The sequence below is a fragment of the Indicator indicator genome, chromosome 9 (genome assembly GCF_027791375.1).
Source record: "Indicator indicator isolate 239-I01 chromosome 9, UM_Iind_1.1, whole genome shotgun sequence".
In the NCBI taxonomy this organism is placed as follows: domain Eukaryota; kingdom Metazoa; phylum Chordata; class Aves; order Piciformes; family Indicatoridae; genus Indicator; species Indicator indicator.
The window spans coordinates 15,722,900-15,745,542 of record NC_072018.1 but is presented as its reverse complement, the minus strand read 5'-3'; the positions used below and the strand labels follow the sequence as shown (position 1 = coordinate 15,745,542).

The 22,643-nt window shown below is 35.8% G+C and overlaps 1 protein-coding gene across 1 annotated transcript in view; it reads left to right on the top strand.

The window, feature by feature from the left end:
• CSMD1 (CUB and Sushi multiple domains 1) overlaps positions 1–22,643 on the top strand; it is a 948,047-nt gene that overhangs the window by 794,467 nt on the left and 130,937 nt on the right. The window contains exons 27-35 of the mRNA XM_054383599.1: positions 2,454–2,645; positions 5,426–5,564; positions 8,607–8,794; positions 10,191–10,385; positions 13,022–13,138; positions 14,441–14,554; positions 16,427–16,522; positions 21,174–21,377; positions 22,461–22,585. Coding sequence (XP_054239574.1) covers positions 2,454–2,645; positions 5,426–5,564; positions 8,607–8,794; positions 10,191–10,385; positions 13,022–13,138; positions 14,441–14,554; positions 16,427–16,522; positions 21,174–21,377; positions 22,461–22,585 — 1,370 coding nt within the window. The remainder of the gene's footprint in view (positions 1–2,453; positions 2,646–5,425; positions 5,565–8,606; positions 8,795–10,190; positions 10,386–13,021; positions 13,139–14,440; positions 14,555–16,426; positions 16,523–21,173; positions 21,378–22,460; positions 22,586–22,643) is intronic.

The window sequence follows — 22,643 nt, the reverse complement described above, 5'->3', positions numbered from 1 at the left end:
ACAAAGAGTATATAAACAGCCATTCTGAGCAATAGTTACTTTGGTTAGGGACTTAGGTTAGGAATGGCTTGGGGGTTTAGGGGTGCTAGGGACTTCTGCTTCTGTTAGTTACCTATCTCTTCCAGCTAGGGCTTTGGTGTAGGGATGCTGCTAGGGATGTACTTGGGACTTCTACTTCTGTTAGCTGCTTCGTTTGTTAAGGGCTTCCAGGGCTTCTGCTGTTAAGGACACTTGAAGACTCTGTAATGCTAGGGATTCTACAACACAGTAATAAAGTGCTTCTGGGAGGACTTCTAAGATTCTCTGCCCTCTGCATTTCTGGAATCTTGTTGCTATACGGCAGCAGGGTTCATGTCTTCATTTGTCATCCAATGGCCCCTGAATCAGGAGCACAACAATAACCCATGAAATTCATAGAGACATTGTACAGTTTCTGTGATGTCTAAGTGACCACCTATCTTCTAGAACGTGCATAAATCCTTTTTACCAATATAAAATACTGTTTCTCATTTGATCACTTTTTGTCAACCTTTCTGTCTCTGGAAAATGTACAACAAAGGACAAAAAAGAAAATAGTGTTCCAGTTGTACAACTTAGTAACTGCTTCGATTTTGCAAGTGTTTTGTTGCTGTTTCTTTTACTGGTATATTCTTTTAACACGGATGGAAGGTAGATGCTGTTATTAATACAGAAAACAGATTATCTACATGTTATGGTCACAACAGTTGCATAGTGGTGTGGTAGTAATTGAGCTCTTTTATCTTATGAAAGCATTTGGGTTGTACCCCAATGAAGTAACAAAATAATTTAAATGAAATATTAATGTTTCTTGGGGTTGAAACAGAAAAAACAAATGAACAAAACCCCTCCCAAAATATTTTTGGAATGCAAACATGGATGGATTGTTATCGCTAGCATACATCAGTTATAAAAGATAAGGAAGACACTGTTCCCCTCTGTTTAAAACGGTAGAAAGGGATTACAAAGAAACAGTATTTTATGTTCTTAGGGTTTTTGGTTTGTTTTTTTTTTTTTGGCCTGGAATTTGTAAGACTATACTAAAGCCAAAGTACTTGGCTCAAAGTACAGAGAAACACAGTCATTTCTTTTCCACGGAATATGGGAGAATGGAACAGTCAAATATAAGTAACAATAACATTAGCTCATCAGCCAGCAGAGCGTAAAACCCAATTTTAACAATGACATGTATGCTTTCACTATGTTACATTGTTTTTTCTCTGAATGCTCCTCATTGGTCTGATCATGCCTTATAGATACCAGAGCAAAATTGCTCCTTGAAAAGACATCAGATGTAGAGCTGAGAGAATTACGGATCAGTTTAAGAATGAATCAGTTGTCTGATGTGTGAGTGCACAGGAAAACATATATAGTTCATATTAGAAAAAAAAAATAATATGGATGTTTTAAAATTTTCAACGATTCTGCCTTTCAGTACTGGAGGTGAGAAGAAGGGTGTAGTGTAGAAGGATTTAAAAAAAAATTCTTTGGTCTGGATTCAAGTTTAAACTTGGTTGGATGAAGGTGATGAAAGTGGTAGTGGGACTTACAGATACCAGTGTATTACAGACATCAGTGTCATTAGTGGTGACTCTGAGGTTTATGACTTCTTATTTTGGATTTTGCTTACAGTTGTGTTAAAGTCATGTTTGGGAGGAGCAGCCTGGAGTGGTGGGAAACACAGTATTGTTTTCAGTGATTTAAGGACAGCATCCTCCAGAGAATGGACCTTCTGTTGAATACCTGAAGCCCTGGTGTCTCCCACAAATTCATAGTGAATATAGATTTGTATATCCACTTTCTGAATGATTACTTGCTTTAAGTCATCCAGTACTGATTGTTCTGTTCATTTTAACATTGCTGTTTAAATTAATGCATTTTTTTTACCAAGCAAAATCTATATCCAAACTCAAGAGATTGAACATGGCTGAGATATTTTGCTTAGATTCAGTTTGAGTGTACTCTAAGTTGTTAATTGCCTCTGAAATGGGCAAACTGCTGTTTGATTCAGCCAGGTGCATACATGTAGCATTTGCATGCTTCAGGATATTAAAACAATAAAACAATGTTATTTATGTTAAGATACTTACCCTATTGTGCAAAAGGCATCAAAGTGCATAAGGTGAGGAAAGGAGTAGCTAGTTCTTTTGATGCATTAAGTGGACACACACACACACAAAAAAAGAAAAACAAAAAAGAAGCTTGTATTTGTTCCCTCTGAAGCTATTAAGGAAACTGGCAAAAACTCAACATAATCATGATGTATTTCACTGGGCAGATTCTCATAAAAATAAAGAAACAAAATGCCTGCCAATGTTAACTGAGGAGTAAATACTATTGCCTCTGTTTGGAATGCTTACGTAAAATGTCGTGCTTTTCATTATGGATATTTACTATCTACGCCTTAAAGCTTTTACTTCATCATTCTCTTACAGCTTCTATTGCATCAACTTGTAATGATCCTGGGACACCACAGAATGGCACTAGATATGGAGACAGCAGAGAACCTGGAGATACTACCACCTTTCAATGTGACCCTGGCTATCAACTTCAAGGGCAGGCTAAAATTACATGTGTGCAACTAAACAACCGATTCTTCTGGCAACCTGATCCTCCTACATGCCTAGGTAATTAGGTGAAATGTTGGTCTCTAAGATTAATGCAATTCAGACTTCAAGGTATTAGGACAACTGATTAAGGGGTAAGGAGCACAAGTAGTGATATTTTCCAACCTAAATGCCTCTGTGACACCCATTCTGGAGTGAGATGCTTCTTGCAGAACTGTTATTTTGTACTTAAAGTTACTGATAGCCTAAGTCTTAACTATTTTAAAATGCAATCTTACTACTTTATTCTATTTTGTATACTTTGTACAGAATTAAATTGAAGATATTATTTTGATTAAAAAAATTCTTGTTGAAATTATCTCATTAGAATGGTCTTCTATGTAATAATTTAGTTACATAAGCTGTGATTTATTCTGAAATTTTTCTGATTTCTTCTATAGATTAACTGACTATCCTGTGGAATCCATAGGAAGCTGGGGTTTTTTTCTGAAGCAGGGTCCTTGTTGGGAGAATTAGATGCAGAGAAGGGGGTTCAAGTGACAGTGCTGCTCAAGTAAATATTTTCATTACACCAGAAGAGGGTAGAATCCTCTTTCTTTGAAACAAGTTTTTGTTCTTGTTTACGTAGTCCTGTATGGCATAAAGGTTTCTCTGAGTTTCTGGTAGGTAGGCTAATAATTATAGGGTTAGAAGTCTTGCTGAAATGTATTTTAAGGTCATCAGTGTAGTTCTCCTCAGATTAGAGTTAATCAACATCTGTGAAAAAGTAGATTTAGTAATTTCTTTTAATATTTATGAGCTTTTGTGTATTGATTGGTAATTAAATTAAGACATATTTTAATAATTCAAAATTTTGGATACAATGTATTTTAATAATACTGGAGGAAACATAATGTTTTTTCTCTCTAGAAGCCAGTTTGGAGAAGCTCTTTCCAAAACTGAAAATCCCCAAACAGTCACTGTCTCTTTGTTTCTCTAAAGTGTTTTCCGATATCTCAAAAACTTTGGGAAGGATTCAAAGTATCCATATCGTCTAGTGGAACTGAAGCAACATAGAGCTCAGCATTGTCTTCCTGATACCTTCTGTGCAATGTATAAATAGCTATATGAAAAATTATTCAACATACTGGGATTATTTGCAAAGAAAAAATATTTAAATTTAAAAAAAAAATCTGGTCCCTAAAGTTCTGGAAGCTTCATACTCTTTCTGCAAATACCAATTTCAATCACTCCTTATTCTTTTAAAGTCTAGAAAACAAGATAAAATAAAATAAAATAAAATAAAATAAAATAAAATAAAATAAAATAAAATAAACCAACAACAACAAGAAACCCCTAAACCAACAAACAAGACAACACAAAAGAAGGAAATAAAGAAAGAATGAGAGAGTACATTTGGGCAGAATGTATATACTTATTGTCATTCTTCATGTGCTCAAGGTTACTTGGAAGGAGAAAGCAGATTAAAGCAATCTTTACTATAAATATGATAATATTAGAAACCTTAAGAGTTCTGTAAAGCCCTTATATGTAATTTTAAGTAATTTTTAAGTCCTTATTTCAGTATGCTGACTTACAAATGAAAAATGATTTGTATTTAATAACTTCATGATGCAGTATTTTGAACACTGTACAAGTCCCATTCCTGATTGTTTTATGGGTTTTGTACTGTTTGTATTTATAACTTGAATCATGGTTATCTTGGGCTGAATCAGAAGCACATGAAAGGCACATGAAAAATTTTCTGGAACTGTTATCTGTGAATAAAACCCAAAAGAAAATAAAAGCAAACAAAAAAGCCCCACACCCTTGTTTAAAGTAATGACTAAAATACCAAAACTACTGACACAAAACCATCCAGATACATAAATATAATAAAAGTTTAAGTAAACAAATAACTAATGGAGAGGGGAAATAAAGTTTCATTTGTTTTCATAAATAAAACAAAGGCAGTCTCTTCATTAATGTTTTCATTTGGGTTAGGAGTATGAATTCCAAGTAAATTTTCTTGTTCACACTTTAGTTCATAATTTTAAATTTTCTTGGAGCTTTTCAATGAAACTAAACTGCAATATGATTGCATCAGATGTACTCCAGCCATTAGTTAGCATTCAGTCCGTTGGACTAGACTATAAATGGCCTGAAAAAATCCTTCTTTAAAATCTTTAATGCAAATTCCAGTACCAACTATTTTGCACTACAAATGTGTTGCTGCGTAACTTGGTGATTTAGATGCAGCAGCCTGAGCTGACTACTGTACTTTTTAGATAGACTTCTGTGTGATTATCATCTTTGGAAGTTGGATTCCTTGCCTGTTTAATGGTAACATTCAACTTATGGTAACTAAAGAAATATATTTGAATTCTGATTTGGGTGACACCTTTACTGAGTGATTCAAACTGATTTGTCTTACATCTGCAGTCAAAAGAAAATGTTTCCTGAATCCTGCTATTGAGCTTTCCTAGTTCTTACAGTGCTTCCAGTCATAAGAAATGCTTCAGCTTGATAGAGGTGGGACTAAGTAACAGCAAGAATGTAAAAGATTTCCTATTTAACTTCACATGTTTTCACTCCTGTAGAAACAGCTTTTCTTCTTCTTTTGGATATGGGCAAAGCTCATATTTTTAAAGGAAAAAACAAAAATATTCGCTAACTGGAAGTGGGAAAGCTCTGTGTGTTTGGGTTGTTTTTTTTTGGTTTGGGTTTGTTTGTTGTTTTTTTTCCTAAATTGCTATTATTTTTGGTAAATGTAGATGTCAATTAACTCCTATTTAATAGCTAGTACATACTTGTGAGTTTGACATTTGACCATGTGCCTGTTTCTTTTTACATTGTGACAGCTGCATGTGGAGGAAACCTGACAGGCCCAGCAGGAGTTATTTTATCACCTAACTATCCACAGCCTTATCCTCCTGGGAAAGAATGTGACTGGAGAATAAAAGTAAACCCTGACTTTGTCATTGCCTTGATATTCAAAAGGTACTGTTTCTAAATGAATGCCTCTGTTTAAAAGGATTTTAAATGTCACATCAGAAAATGACATAATATATCACTTTGTAAAGCTTCTAATTACATTCTTTGGCTCAGTCCTGGAGCATACATCTAATATGTGCTATATCCTTGCTTCCAAATAACATAAAAGTACAGTTATATGGCACTTTTTATATTGAATATATTCCTGAGCAACAAAACTTTCTGTGATCTATGAAATAAAAATCTGTGAAAAACAATGTTGGTTAACACAACTGCTTGATTTATGTAGTTGTACCTTACAGAAGAAACTTAAGTATAGCAGAAATCCTGTTTGTAACCTAGTTCTTATAGGTTTTTACAGATATAGGGTAAATACACATTGCTTGAAGCACATAGATCAGGGGGAAAAAATTGGTCTGCTTAACCAAGAGATAAAAGTTGTCTAGATAATGTCTCATAATTTAATCAATTCTAGTGCTCCATTTCAAGTAAGACAAAAGAAACTCATAACTACTCAGTATTTGGGTAATGAAATTAGCCATTTGTGCTATACTCCCAGTACAAATAATTGGAATGATTATAAATAATTGCAGTCCAGAGCATGTGCCTTCCAGCCCTTGCATCAGCTTTATGGCCCTCTCCTGGATGCATTCAAGAACCTCCACATCTTTCTTATGTGGGGCCCAGAATGCACATAGGACTCTCGATGAGGCCACACCAAGGCTGAGTACAGGGGCATAATCAACCCTTTTGACTGTCTGGTTATGTTGTGTTTGGTGGGCCTCAGGACACAGCTTGTGCAACACAGTTTGTCCTCTTGGCTGTCGGGGCACACTGCTGACTTACTTTGAGCCTGTTGTCAACCAGCACCGCCAGATCCCTTTCTGCAGGGCTGCTTTCCAGCCAGTTCTGCCCCAGATGATAAGTATCCAGCATTATTTCATCCCAGGTGCATAATGCAGCATTTGCACTTGTTAAATTTCAATCACAGCCCAATGCTCCAGTCTAGCTAAATCCCTCTGCAAGGACTATTGCTCCTTATGAGAATCAACAGCACCTCCCCGTTTGGTATCATCAGCAAACTTGCTAATGGTGCATTCAACTCCTGTATCTAGATTGTGACAAAGATACTGAACAGAACTGACCCTGGAACTGAACCTTGGGAAGGACTGCTGGTGCTTGGTCACCAGCCACATGTAGCTCCATTCCCTGTAACCCAATGGGCTATGTCCTTCAGCCAGTTCTTCACATAGCACAGTCTACCTGCTTATCTTGCTGCTGGACAACATTTCCAGAAGGATGTATTGAGAGACAGTATCAAAAGCCTTTCTAAAATTCAGAAAAGCTGTGTCTGTCACCTTCCCTTCATCCACTATACAGGTGACCTTATCACAGAAGGATATTAAATTAGTTAACCAGGACTTTTCCTTTACGAACCCATGTTGACTCTGACTGATATTTGCATTATTCCTTAAATGACTTTCAGTTGTACCCATTATAAAGTTCCCTATAATTTTTTTCCAGGAACTGAGGTTAGACTAATGGGTCTGTAGTGCCCTGGGTCTTTCCTCACACCTTGTAAATTACAATAACGTTGGCTTACTTCCAGTCAGCAGGAACCTCCTCAGACTCTCAAGAAGACCTTTGATAGATGATCAAGAGGGGGAATGGGTTTCTGACATTTGCAGAATCTACTTTCTTATAATGTCGTTTTTAGTTTATTTAACATTTCCCGTTCTTAGGTAGCATGCTACAGCTAAGACCTGTACTATTCTCAAGGTCTTCTCAAGGCTTTGAGAAGACATCAGTGTCTGCATAGGATGAGAATGTGGGCTGAAAATAGAGAGATGCAGTATATTTTGTCAAATGTTTGTTGCCTACAGGAAGGCTGAAAGACATGCTTTTCCTTGGTTTTGGTCTTCAGACTGCTATTCCTTTCAAATCTTTTAATTCTCAACTACAAAAATCTCAGTGAACATTTAAAAATATTTTTATGGCTTTTTTTTCCTCTTGAAAATATGGCATAAAATATTATTCATTATATGAAGCCATTTGTCATTACTCAGTAAAATGTTTTCTGTTGCTTTCTTAGCTAAAGATATTGTTCCTTTTCTTGTCTTAAATGATTTGGAAAAGTACCGACTGATGTCATAGAAAAATGACTGACCACCACAACTGCAAAAAGCCCCAATATTCTTTGTTTGTGTGTTTTGTTTTACAAGGAGTTAGAAAGAAAAAAAAAAATCCACTCTCTTGACTCTGTCCTTACCTGCTTATTTGATGTAGCTTTGCTTTCCTTATATTTTTGTCAGTGTCCCTTGGTTCTCCTTTTATTTAACTCTGTCTAAATTTCTCATATAAATTCATGTCTTATCTTTCTGCAGTCTCAGAACTCATAAAAATTAAATTCCTCTGAAATACATTCCTTTTGTATGATCTTCATTATTGGTTTATAAAACCATCTAAGTACTACCAAATATGGCAACGTATAGACAGTTTAGAGAGAATAATAATAATTCACGTTAATGAATCATAATTCTCTGATATAGTCCAGGTATGAACAAAGGCAGGTTCCAGGATAGTAGTGTTTCCATACAGAAACATCTTGTTTCTAAAATCATAAATTTATGTTTGAAATGGGCATATTATTATCACCCTGTTTATGTGAACTTTTATCTTAAGCTAGTTGTCTGGATCATTCCTGTGGTCACTGGTAAGAGGCAGACATTCTGTAGCAGTTTATTTATTTCATCTTGAGAAAGGTGTTCAAGACCAGTGTGAGGATATGCTTCTTTTTCATTGACTGTAGACAGAGCATGCATGATGACCTGATAGTAGGTCTTTTGGAAAGCTAAATATGTTCAAATCCATTATAAATGGAAGTCCATTGGAAGTTAATAAATTTTCACCATGACTCATGTTGTGAAGTACTTTTATTTCTGGAGAAGAAAATGTGTTAGGCAGAAGACTGTAAGCCACAGTAAAAGTAGTATTTAACTCATGAAAAACAAACGAAGACTTAATTATATTTTTTTCCTTTATTTTCAGTTTCAATATGGAACCCAGTTATGATTTCCTACATATTTATGAAGGGGAAGATTCCAACAGTCCTCTAATTGGCAGTTTTCAAGGCTCACAGGCTCCTGAAAGAATAGAAAGCAGTGGTAACAGTCTGTTTCTGGCTTTTCGCAGTGATGCTTCTGTTGGGATGTCAGGATTTGCAATTGACTATAAAGGTACTGTTTTCACCATAATCTTTGCAAACATAAAACGAAAGAAATGTTATTTAGTATTTATTGAGACTTAAATCTGTTTTCTTCTAGATGTATTCATAGAGAACTGCCAAATAACTCTCTGCATTGATGTAGGTTTTAAAAATTATTTTCTGTAAATGTGTGGAGAAATACAGAAATTCTCTTTCAAGAAATCTCTTTCACATTACTTATGCACAGTTTCATCTGCCAGAGAAAGAAAAAGTAGAGATAAAAGATTCACATCAAAAGCAGCATTTGGAAAATGGTTGTAGAGTAATGGAATTATCTCACCCAATTAGAATACATGACTGCTGCTGCTTCTTTGTTACATACCAATGCATTTTTCTTTCCACTTTGTTATTGAATCTAGTTATGCATTTTTTAACAACTGCTGCATGTCAATGTTTGTCTTTTTGTGGTTGTTGTTGTTGTTGTGGGGATACCCATTACTAGCCAGAGAATGGGTTACACTGTCTATTAAAGATGTACACGCTCTTCAAATACTAGTTTCTTATGTGGTCGCAGATACTATCCCTGGCTTGGTTGTCTTCTGAGATCTGTCAAACTAGTTTCCAACAACAGAGTCCAACGAGATGAGGTTCAACAAGGCCAAGATCCAAGTCATGGACTTAGGTCACAACATCCCCATGCAGTGCTACAGTTTTGGGGTAGAATGGCTGGATAGCCACCTGGCAGAAAAGGAATTGGGTGTGTTGGTCAACAGCAGCTGAATATGAGCCAGCAGCATGCCCAGGTGGCCAAGAAGGCCAACAGCATCCTGGCCTGTATCAGAAAGAGGGTGGAAAGAAGGACTAGGGAAAAGATTGTGCTCTGTGCACTGGGGAGGCTTAATCTCAAATACTGGGTTCACTTTTGGGCCCTTCACTACAAGGACACTGAGGTGCTGGAATGTGTCCAAAGAAGCGCAATGAAACTAATGACAGATCAACAGCACAAGTCTTATGAAGAGTGGCCAAGGGAACTGGGATTTTTCAGTCTGCAGAAAAGGAGTCTGAAAAAGAGACCTCATTGCACTCTGCAACCTGAAAGGTGGTTATAGTAAGGTGGAAAAAGGTCTCTTCTCCAAAGTAGCAAGTGTTAGGAAAAGAAGAAATTATGTCAAGTGGCATTGGGGAAGGTTTGGATTGAATATTAGTTAAAAAATAGATATAATTTGCTTGGCCATATAACCAGGATAATGCAAACATCTATGATCTTGATTAAGCATACAGAAACATATTTTAAGAGCTTTTGAAAAATGTAAACTGACTGAGGAAAAAAAATCAAAAAACAAATCCCAAAACGTTGGTAATTGCTCATTTTTTTTAAATTTCTGTAATTCAAAAGTATATAAATTTACTTTAATTCATTTTAACAGAAAAACCACGGGAAGCTTGTTTTGATCCTGGAAACATCATGAATGGGACAAGAATTGGAACAGACTTTAAGCTTGGTTCAACTATTACTTACCAGTGTGATTCTGGATATAAGATTATTGAGCCTTCAACTATCACGTGTGTAATTGGTACAGATGGAAAACCAGCATGGGACAGAGCATTGCCGTCTTGTAATGGTATGTACTATTTTCTTACCATTTCCCTTGTCACCCAGTGAATTTAGTTTCATTGTGCCTTAGGCTATTTCTACTACTTCTACTCATAGACCTTATACATATATTCAAAACAAAAAGGAGGAAAAAACGTTAACAAAGAAAAAGTATAACAATATGACTTTTAGACTGTATCTTAGTCAATAATATTTTGCTTTAACTATTAAAAAAAATTTACATTCTTCAATCAACATATATTTGAAAAGCTGTCTAGAAATGGTGCTCAAGTGTGTGGTGTAGTAGTGGCCCTGGTAGAGCTAGATAATGGTCGGACTTCACTGTATCACAGTATATCAGATGTTGGAAAAGACCTCAGATCATTGGGTCCAGCCTCCCTGCCAGAGCAGGATCACTTAGGGTAGTCTGCACAGGAATGCATCCAGGTGGGTTTTGAAAGTCTTCAGAGAAGGAGACTCCACAACCCCCCTGGGCAGCCTGTTCCAGTGTTCCATTGCCCTCACTGTAAAGAAGTTTCTCCTCATGTTGAGGTGAAATCTTCTATGTTCAAGTTTGAACCCATTGTTCCTTGTCTTATCACTGTGAACCACCAAAAAGAACCTGGCCCACTCCACTTGGCACCCACCACTCATATATTTATACATATTGATAAGATCCCCTCTCAGTCTTCTCTTCTCCAGACTAAACAGCCCCAGGGATCTCAGTCTCTCTTCATAGGGGAGATGCTCAAGTCCTCTTAATCATCCTCGTGGCTCTCCATTGGATTCCCTCCAGCAGTTCTCTGTCTCTCTTGAACTGGGGAGCCCAAAACTGGACACAGTATTCCAGGTGTGGTCTCACCAGAACAGAGTAGAGAGGTAGAAGAACTTCCCTGCACCTGCTAGACACACTTTTCTTGATGCATCCCAGGATCCCATTGGCTCTCTTGGCCACAAGAGCACATTGTTGTTCCATGCAGAAATTGCTGTCCACCAGCACTCCAAGGTCTTTCTCTGTGGAGCTGCTTTCCAGCAGGACAGCCCCTAACCTGTACTGGTGCCTGTTGTTATTCCTGCCCAGATGCAGGACCTTGCACTTGTCCTTATTAAACTCCATGTTTGCCTGCACCCAGCTCTCCAGCCTGCCCAGGTCACGTTGGATGGCTGCACAGCCTGACAGGTGTCAGCCACCCCCCCACCCCCCCAGTTTTATATCATCAGTGAACTTGCTGAGGGTACTCTCAATCCCCTCATCCAGGTTGTTGATAAAGATATTGAACAAAACTGAACCCAGTACCGATCCCTGGGGGACACCACTTGCCACAGGCCTCCAAGCTGACTCTGTGCCACTGATGATGACCTTCTGAACTCTGTTGTGAAGTCAGTTTTCAATCCACCTCACTGACCAGCCATCTATGCCACATCTCCTGAGCTTTTCTATGAGGATGTTATGGGAGACTATCAAAAGCTTTACTGAAGTCAAGATATATGACATCCGCTCTTCTTCCCTCATCTACCCACTTGGTCATAACTTCATAGAAGGCTATCAGATTAGTTAGAGAGGGTCTCCCCTCAGTAAATCCATGTTGGCTGCTCCTGATAACCTTCTTGTCCTCCATGTGTTGAAGGTCTTGAAGGTCTTAAAGCTCTTTTGCAACCGTAATGATTCTGTCTGTGTTTATGATAATCTTCCACTTTTAACACCCAGAAATAAAGATCTAGAGCAGACAGACCGAGTTCCTAAAACAATATCTGTATAGTAACAGAATAAACAGCAGTATCTCATGTGGAGTACATTTTGAGGATCATCCAGGAGTGTATTTTTAAACATTAATTACACTATATGTAACTTGTTTTTTAATTTGTTAAAATTATTCTATATTCATGTGACAAAAGTGCTGAAGCAAGGGATAGAGGATAAATCATCTATAGCTCTGAGACATCATTTTAATTTTCTGCTTCAGTAATTATAATTCTTATTCCAAGGTGAAAATTAATGCAGTATTGAGATGCTTGTAATGTCTAGTCTAAAAAGCACTGAATATCTAAGGAAACAGAAACTATTGACTGAAAGACTGAGTATCTCAATATAGTTAAACTGCAATACACATGTGAAATCATGTGGCACTCTGTTCAGAATGCTGTTAGCGTATCTGTGTATTCCTCCAAGACCCAAGATAACTGTGTTGTATCATTTATATATGCAGTACCATGTTTTGTTTTTTTCCTGAGACTTTTTTTTTTAACATAGATAGAAATATATTCAATGAAAAAAAAACCCAACCAAACAAAACCAAACCAACACACAAAACCCCCCAACAAACAAACAAAAAACCCCAAACTAAAAACACACAGAACCCCACAAACAAACAAATCCAAACAAATTGATCAAATTTAGCATTTACAGTTTCTTTAAACTACATAAATTATACTTCTGGCCCCATATGAATAGTCAAGTAAAATTCACATGTACTCTAATTTTTAACAAATTATAATAAAAATTCTGTCCAGAGAAAGATGCATTAATTTTGTTGTTATAGGAAAACCAAGCAAAAGAAAAATCACTACATAGTCACTTTGTAATACTTTTGTTTCCATTTTCAGACTGAACTAATACAGACAACTGCAATTAATAGAATATGTTTCTTTCTGGTTTGTTTCCAGCACCATGTGGAGGGCACTATACTGGAACAGAGGGAGTGGTTTTATCACCAAGTTATCCTCATAATTACACTGCTGGACAGACTTGCCATTATTCAATAACTGTACCTAAAGAATTTGGTAAGAAATTACTCTACTGATTTATCAATCCTTAATCATTGCTCTGCTATTTGGATGTCCTTTCTGTGTAATGGTGACCTTAGATTTTCAATATATTGCTAGTTGCTTATAAGGAAAAAACTTATTCTTGATATAGAAATTGGTTCTAGGGGTTGACCTTTTACTTCTCCCTAGAGTAATCAATAGACTTCAGCTAAGCCATTTGTGTCTGCTGTCCAAGCCTGTTCTGAATACTTTCACAAATTACATAATTCATCACTGTATGAAAATCTGTCATTCAAGCTTTCTGCAAATTAAAATAAGCTGTCAAAGAATAAGCACCAAGTGTTCTCTTATATTTTAACTTTCCTAGTTTTATGTTTTAACAAGGATGAATAGGATCATGTGTAACAGATTATTTTAATGTGTCAAAGTACTTTTGTGCAGTTGTATTTAGGGCATGGTTTTCTGCAAAGCAGTTTTCTCTTAAGTCCAGATAAACAGCAAAAGGAGACATTTGACTATTTACCTACCAAAAGACTGAATACAAAGCACCTTAGTGTGTTTTGTACTTTCTGTATACAACAAAACTTGTAAGGACAAGTTAGAGATTCTTTTCTACAAACGAAAGTTTGGTTTAATAGGATGTAATTATTGTTTTGGTTTTTTTTTTGTATTAGAATTATATAGAATGCAAGAATTACTGAGATGTGTTGTATAATTAAACCATTTGTTAGTACACTTTACTTACAGCTGAAGTGTTAATTAAGTGTAGCAATATATCAAAACTGGTTGCACATTGATATTTTTATTATTTGATTGGTTGCTATAATCTTTCTGGAAAATAATAATACAAAGTTACAAAAATAGTAAAATCAATTTTAAAATATCTTCTCCAGGTTAATGCTGAATACGCATCTAATCATCTATGACAATAAATGCTTCTTATTAGTTGCTAATGTTCAGAATGATATTTTATTTTTAAACTTTCCTTTTTAGATATTCCATTTTCTTATTCTTATATCTACCTATGCAGTAAGGAATAAGACTTGATTGACTTGAGAGCACAATTTTGGGGAAAGAGTAACTGATGTGTTAAATTAAAAAATAAGGAAATAAAAAAAACACATCAGATGGTTATCATTTATGTTTGATGCATCTGTTTTATCATGGTACACAATAAATTAACTTGGAAACAATTCATGCAGTAAGCCGCTGCTAAGACAAGCAAAAATATCACATTAAATTTCTTTTTAAAGACTAGGTTATTGTTTTGTCTTCTCTCTTTTTAATTTTTTTTGTCTCTCTTTTTTAAAAATGTAGTTGTATTTGGACAATTTGCCTATTTTCAGACAGCTTTGAATGATGTGGCAGAATTATTTGATGGAGAAAACTCTCAGGCTAGACTTCTTAGTTCATTGTCTGGATCCCACTCAGGTAAGTAACAAAGTACACAATTCTTATGCAGCTCAGTATGGAAAAAAATAAATCATGGGAATATTATGAATTTCATTTGGAAGTATAATAATAAAGTCTCTGGGACAGGATGCCAAGGGAAATGCAAGACCCTTCAAATCTTTAAATCATGATATTCTTCTGGAACTTATGGTTTAGGCAAGAGCCGATCCCTGGGATGAGTGCAGAAATAATTGAATGAAATTCTCTGATTTTTATGTAAGAGGGCAAATTAGATGATATAATTATCTCCTCTACCCTTAAACTCTGTGAATTACACATCTACATTTTCTGAAAGTCTAATTTAAACACAAATTACTTGTATTCACAAAATGCAATTATCTGCATACAAACATGCAGTTAGACTAAAAGGAGACCATCTGTTGCATTCAGGTAAGTACTGCAAAATGTTGACCCTTTGAAATCATAATTAAACTTAAATGGATTTCAGCATTGCCAGAATTTGCAATGTATGCATATGTAATGACTATTTTCATGTCAAGGGGATGATACATAAATGCATTTCTCCAGATATTAATGTGTTTTGTCATGTGCTGCTGGTATTTCAGACAGTTCATAAGTGAGTTTAAGATTTTTATGATCCAAGGCTTTTCAAGGCTTCTTGGCTGTCACTTGACATAATTGTAGAAATACTTGATACTAAAAGAAGGTAACATATCTATTCAATTTACAGAAAAATTGAGCTCATCATTTTGCTCTGGTGAATTCTAGCTTTTTTTGTTGGTGTTGTTAAAATAGAAATTTATAAGCTAATTTCAAAATTTGTTTGAATACTGTTAAGATTTCAGCCACAAAACAAAGCATTTGCTTTCTAATGCTTACATGTAAGAGATAACTCATCTAAGCACCCAATTTTGCTACATCAAACATAAAAAAGTTGACACTAATGACTATTTTCACAGCATGCTTTGAAAATAATTCAAGGGAATTTAAACTTGTGATTTTTATTTGTTACTTGTGGTGTATCTGATTTACATTGGTTTAGGATAGGATTCTGTTACAAGGAATTGATAGTTACAATAATAAAAAACTATGTGACAAAAAAATATATAAATGCTTTTTTCCCTCTAATCTGAGATATTTTAAATTAGTGCTCTATCATTCATTTCAGTGCAATTTCCTAAAATATGAGTTGGTATAATCCAATAAGAATAAAAACAGTTATCATATTTATCATGTTTGTAAATGTTGTGAATAATGTATATTTGTACATGTTTATTACATTTAATCATAGATTATAGTTTTGCCTGTAAATACAGCTTCGTTTGCTTCCAGACTGAATTAGCTTGGTTATTGTCAGTTTGGGAGGGGGATTCCAGCTCTCCACTGCAGCACCATGTATTTTATTGAAGCAACTACATAAAGTGAACTGTGTATCTGTTCTCTCTCCTTGTGGTTTTAGTTTCGAAATTATAAATTTCACATGACAATACCTTGTGGCATTTTTCAAATGCTTGTAATTGTTTAATGTGTTTTGCAAGACAAGGTAAAACTTTTAGTCACAGAAAAAAAGTTAACCAAAAATTTTTCTAATGATTTTGATCCCAGACGGCAGTAGGGTTCCCTAGACAAGTGGTTTATCAGAGCTCTAGTTCCATCAGCTGCACCAAATACCAGAAAACTTACACTGTTTAATCATGAAGTCTTTATTCTGACAAGCTTTCAAACTTCCAATAGAAATTTAATTTTATACACTGTTACTTATAGTCTCTTTAACTGTAGAAAAAAAACATAAAACTAAGTATTTTAACAGTATATTTGATTATGTACAGAAGAGTTGTAACTGTTGTTTCTGTTTTGCATATTTAATTTATTTTCTGTTTTCATTTGTAGGAGAGACATTGCCTTTGGCTACATCTAATCAAATTCTTCTACGATTCAGTGCTAAGAGTGGGGCATCAGCCAGGGGGTTCCACTTTGTTTACCAAGGTAAACACATCTGCTTTTGGTGGAAGATGCCATTGTCAGCCTCATAAAGTGTATTTTAAATTCTTCCTCAATCTTAAAGTATTTCTTTCAACATGGGTGTAGTTGTAACCTCTTCCCAACCATCTGGCTTCATAATGGCAGCTGTCTCTGGTGAATCCTATCTGGCTCCACGGACTCGAATATATCCATCTCCTCTCAGTAGTCTACAATCTGTTGCTCCCTTACTATTGAGTGTTCATACACTCCTCAGCCTTCAGAAATGCATGGTGAGGACTGTGAATGCCAGGCAAAAAAGACATTCAATACTTAAAATTGTTCTGCATAATTTGTATAGGCAATATAACATTGAAACAATATAGCTGTGCTTCAGCTTGACTTTACCATCTACAATTTCAGACTTAGCTTGATTAAAGTTAGCTTGTTCCTCAGTGTAATACTATATAGAGAGGGTAAAAGTGTAAAAGACACTTTTCAAGCTTATTTCTTGAATTTCTGTACCTCAGTTCAATATTTTGGGGAGTTTGCTTAATTGTATTAGTATTGCTCAGTACTCCCAGTTGAGGTTTCAAGTGTTTTTTGTTCAAAATGCTGTGAATTCTCTCTTCCTGAAGAGCTTGGAGAGAAAATTGGTATGGTGGAGACAATGAGGCAGTCTCAGTATTGCAGAGTTGGTGGCAGAGGTAAGACTTACAGGTATATTCCTGACAACTGAATGTCAGAAGGTATTATATACATGTCTGCAAACTGCAGTCAAAATGCAGGAGTGAGACAGCATGCCGAAGTTTGTTAGCATGCTGCTAGGCAGCTTAGTGTACTAAATTGATCTGTGTGTCTGGTGACACCAGAAGCATTGCTTACAGGTTCCTTGCTTACAGGCAATAAATGCAGTCCCAGACAGACTTCTGTGCAGTTAGTTCACTAGATGTATTGCATACACACTCAATAAGCTTATTTAGACAGAGTCTTTGAACGCTGTGGTTTATCATATACTAGCTTTTCAGGTTTACTAAAATGAAGTGTAAAAGTAGTTTTGGATAGTTTAATATCAAAGATTAATTTTTGTTAATAATTTTTATTTCTTACATTAGAGCATAGTCATAGTTTGGTACAGCAAATTAATGGAAAGAACCATTTCAGCTCGAGTATTTCCATAGTTGTAAGGAGCTTGTTAGAACTGTTTGAACTCTTCTGAATGTTGCTCATAACATTCTTACTTCTGTGTGTATAGAAAGATACCACCATGACTGCACATTCTACTTTGGATGTAGCTCAAGATATCAGTGCCTGCCCTTCTTACATATCAAAAGCATCGCTTGCATTTAAATTTACACCACGCAATTAATCACAAAAAGAAGCAATATAAAATTCTGGAACGAGAGAACAGTTTTTAGCATTTGAGTTCTTACCAGCCATTTGCATATGAATGGCACCTTTCTGTCCTATTTTGTTTGGTTTTCATATGCCTAAAATGTTTATTTGGGTTTTTTTTGTTACTTTAAAAATTTATATTGGTACAAGAGCTCAATTATATTAGCGCTTTCTCTCTCTCTCTCTCTCTATATATATATACACACCCACATACACACACACACACATATGTTGCTGAGCTTCCAGGTGAGCATCATTTCAGCCAGTTATTTGAACAACATTTATTTTTTAGTAACTGTAAGAAATAGACTTTAACAAATGAGAATTGTTCTCTACAGTAGCAGAAACTGAGTCAGGCAAAGCCACTTGATTAATCTGAGGAGAATCATGAAGCTAATTAATAGGCAGGTTTTAAAATATATTTTTAATATATCTGAAGAGCTTTAATGCACACATGTGTATACATAAATTGATTAATGAGTTAGTGGTATTTAATAAGCTCTATCACTTTGAGATTTTTCATTTCTTTTGAAGTATGTGATGATGTTTCCTGCAACCACATACTTGCTAGCTTTTTAAATACTCCAGAGAATAACACCCACCCTTACACTTAACACAGTAATCTGGTCTGCAAAGTCAATCATTTGATTTATTGCCCTCTATCCTAGATTGACCTTCTTCCCTGTTCACTTTTCCACTGGGCTGATTTCAATTTTGTTTCATAGCAGTATGAAACATTTAGTAAAAGGTGAAGGATAATTATTATTGAAAATGGAATGTCTCTGTGATACAGCTTGAGGAGTCCAGGTTGCCAACAAAATCTAGAAGGAACGCTAGAGGGGGAAAATGTTACTGCTTAGGTTATTTCACGTCTTTGTTTGAGCAAGCAATAGATAAGTTTTGTAGCTTTTGATTCAGATTTAATGTTTTTTGCCATGCCACTTTCTCAAAAACTTTGGTTTAGCTGCATATGTCATCTGTACCCTCATTTCTTTTTCCCAGATGACCCCATTTCTTTGTTTTTCATACATGAGGAAAAGCGTATCTGTAGTATCAAACTGAATGAATATCCAATCTTTCAGTATATTAGAGTCAAGTATGTTGAAATATGCTAGGAGCAATCACATTTAAGAACATAGGGAATTATGTTGTGTTCAAGTTGGTCTTATGCTTGTTTTCCTGCAATGGCATTGCCTAAGAAACAATAGAATATATTTTCATATAGCCAAGTTCTTTTCCTAAAAAGCAAATTAATGACCTTTCTGCCACCCAAAATTGTACATGTTTTTAATGCTTGTCTTCCTTTACTTGCTTTACCATAGAAATACATTAATTAGTTTATGAGGTCTGATGAGATTTTGAAGAGGACTATTGAGAAAGGTAGCATACTATGAAGAGGAAAGACTGTGGAAGACAAAGGGGAACGACACTAAAAGAGTAATGTGACTTTAGCAATTAAGTTGATCTAATCTGCAACAAGAATAAAATACACAGGCACACACTGCTGAGTGCAATTAGAAAGCACAACTAAGACTGCTAGTATTACTTTTCATATGTGGTACCACCACACATTATGTCCTGGTTTACAACAAGCTTCCTGGGGAGATGGTCAATGGCCCTCTCCTGACAGTGTTTAAAAGAGGTTTGGATAATGTCCTTGATACCATGCTTTAATTTGGTCAGTCCTGAACTGGTCAGAGTGTTGGACTAGATGATCCTTGTAGGTCCCTTCCAACTGAAATAATCCGTTGGTCCAGAGGTGCCATGTCACTTCTTACAGGAGAACACCTATTTTCCTCATTTTTCTAGATGTTTGAAACTGTTCTGCATTTTGCTATGAGTTCCTTAAATTTAAACTCCATTTTAAGTAGTGTGGAATTACCTCACTTTGGTGTCATGTCTGATTGCATTATCTTTATTCTTAAGACAGTTATTAAAACAGAAAAAAAAAAAAAAAGGCAAGTTATAATGAGGGGCATGGTTTATTTCTGCATCTTTAGTATTTCTTACCTCACTGTAACCATTAATAGAGTATTAGTAAAACCTGTGAAAAAATGAGCAAAATGTCAATTTTAACATGAAATTGAGTACTTCCTGATGACAGTAGGATAATCTGACACAACTTCAGCTATGGCTGTTTGTGGCTGCAGTGGCTGTGTTCATACTAGTTGTTGTCAGTAAAATGGTGGCTTTCAGTCTGTAAGGAAGCACATTGCAGCACTTCTGCTGCATGAACTAATTTAAGAATGTTAGCAAACTGTCTCTACATTTGTTACAATGGCAGAGATAGCTTGCTCACAGGATAATACTTTCATGAGGCAATATTGTAGTGAAACCAGATGATTTGACATCCTTTGAGAGGTGTGGGAAATGCCAGTTACACAGAAAAATCTGTTTGCATTACAAATGCATGTATGCAAATTTCCAACTGTGATTACTGACAATTATAGGGTATTCTTTGATCTGGTTCTCAACAAGGGTCCTTTACTTTGGTACAGCTGTTTTAAGGCTTCTCCAGCTGTGGACTCCAGGTGAGGAGAATCTGAGCAAGGATTTTCTTCTGAAATTTTCTTCTGAAACTTCCTCCCTTGTGAGGGAATGGGTAAAAAAAAAAAATTAAAAGGTACTATTCCCATAAAAGACTGAGCAAGAGTTTCTTCTGTACTGTGAATGAGAATTCTTCAGTGATGCTGAAATTCTTGGGTCATACAGCCTCTTAGGAAGACAAGAGAAGTTTAGACACATGTAAAGCAAAAATTTTAACTACCAGGGGGCTTTATTGATGGTCTTTGTGAGAGGAGGTCATGAACTGTCATGTGCCTCTCACAAACCATTTCCTCTGAAGCTGGTATAAAGAACCTTTCCCATGCCAGAGCTTCCACCAGTCAGAAGAGCATGTAGCACCTGTTCTCAAATGTATTTGAGAGATTGACAACAGCTTTGGTCCAGAGATGCTTCTGAGGATGTGCTGCTGTAGGTCCTGCTGAAGGACTGACGTACACATACTCTTGGAAAGAGGCCCTCCATGACAAATGGTAGCATTTCTAAAGGCATGGTGGCCCGCAGATCCTCTCATAACTAAGGACATACTTCCAAAATTGATTGCTTTTCAAGATGCCATGGCACTAACATGACTGTACAGCCTGAAATCACAACCCAGCATTGGGCCAATTAAGCACTGTCCTACAGGAAACCATGAGCATTTCCAGTGATCAGTTTACTTTTTAGATGATGTCATTTGAATTCATGGCTTTTTTTTTAATTCCTTTGTCTCTTTATGCAGCTGTTCCACGCACAAGTGATACACAATGTAGCTCAGTTCCAGAGCCCAGGTATGGAAGGAGAATTGGCTCTGAGTTTTCAGCAGGCTCTGTTGTTCGATTTGAGTGTAGTCCTGGATATCTGCTACAAGGCTCAAAGGCTATCCGGTGTCAGTCTGTTCCTAATGCCTTAGCTCAGTGGAATGACACAGTACCAAGCTGTGTAGGTAAGCAATTATGTTTAACTCATGTGTTCTGTCACAAATGTCTCTGAATCAGAATTTAAAAACTGTTTCAGAAAACAGTATTTAAAACATATATTCACCCTCTTCCATGCTCAATTAAAAAAAAAAAAAAAAAAAAGCAAAGCAGTTTTTCATATCAAAAAGTAATTGAGTACCAGCTGGCTAGTAGCCAGTATGGTATTTCATATAATGATCTAGATTGTATGAACAAGTTTGATGCAGGTTTTCTTGAACATTCATTATTTTCATGACTCATCTACAGCTTGAAATACAAGATGGAATTGAATTATCTAGAAGTGCCTTTACCAGTTTTATTTCTTTTTTTCTTTTCAAGTAGAAGCACAGTGTACCATGACTGGCATTGTTAAGTATAGCTAATTTTCTTCTCTCTCTCAATATACCTGCAGTGGGATAATGTTCAACACTTCAAATGCAGGGTTTTTTGAAATGTTTTCTTCTCTCCCTCTTTGGGTTTGTCTCCAAAAGTCATTGCTATTCGTAGGAACTTACTCTATAATTAATTAGAGTCCTCTAAAAATAAATGTATGTGTCCTACTTTCTGTGTATTCTGCTTTTTGTTTAGTTCAGTTCTGTTTTCTTGAACCTTAAAGAAGCAATTGTGTATACATTAAAAATATTTAATGTATACCAGCTAGACCAATACTACAACCAATACAATTACCAGCTAGATCCAATACTGGACATATCTTAGGCTGTGGGTAAGTTCTCATGATCTCAATCAATTGTGATTTTGTTTAATGTTATATCTTTACAGTTTGTTGTTACTCTCAGGTAAAACATTATTGGGATATGTTGTCAGGCTTTTCTGGGCTTCACACACTAAACTGAAGTTCACTTCTGAATTGTTTATTCATTCAAGTTGTATCTTATGACTGATACTAGTCATGTATTTTAGGTAACATTGCTTTCTGACCATTGCTTCACATCTATGTGTTTATGCTACAAAAGAGAATGAATATAATTAGCTTAGTAAAATTGTTACTACTTTTGTGTTCTCTGAAATCATTAGGTTTTGTAGTAATTCATAATAATATTTTCTTTCAGTGCCATGCAGTGGGAATTTCACTGAGCGGAGAGGTACTATTCTTTCACCAGGTTACCCTGAACCTTATGGTAACAGTTTGAATTGTGTGTGGAAAATCATAGTGACTGAGGGATCAGGTATTCAGGCAAGTCTATATTCTGTCAAGCATGGTACTCAGTAGTTCACTTTAAAAAATAATTGTG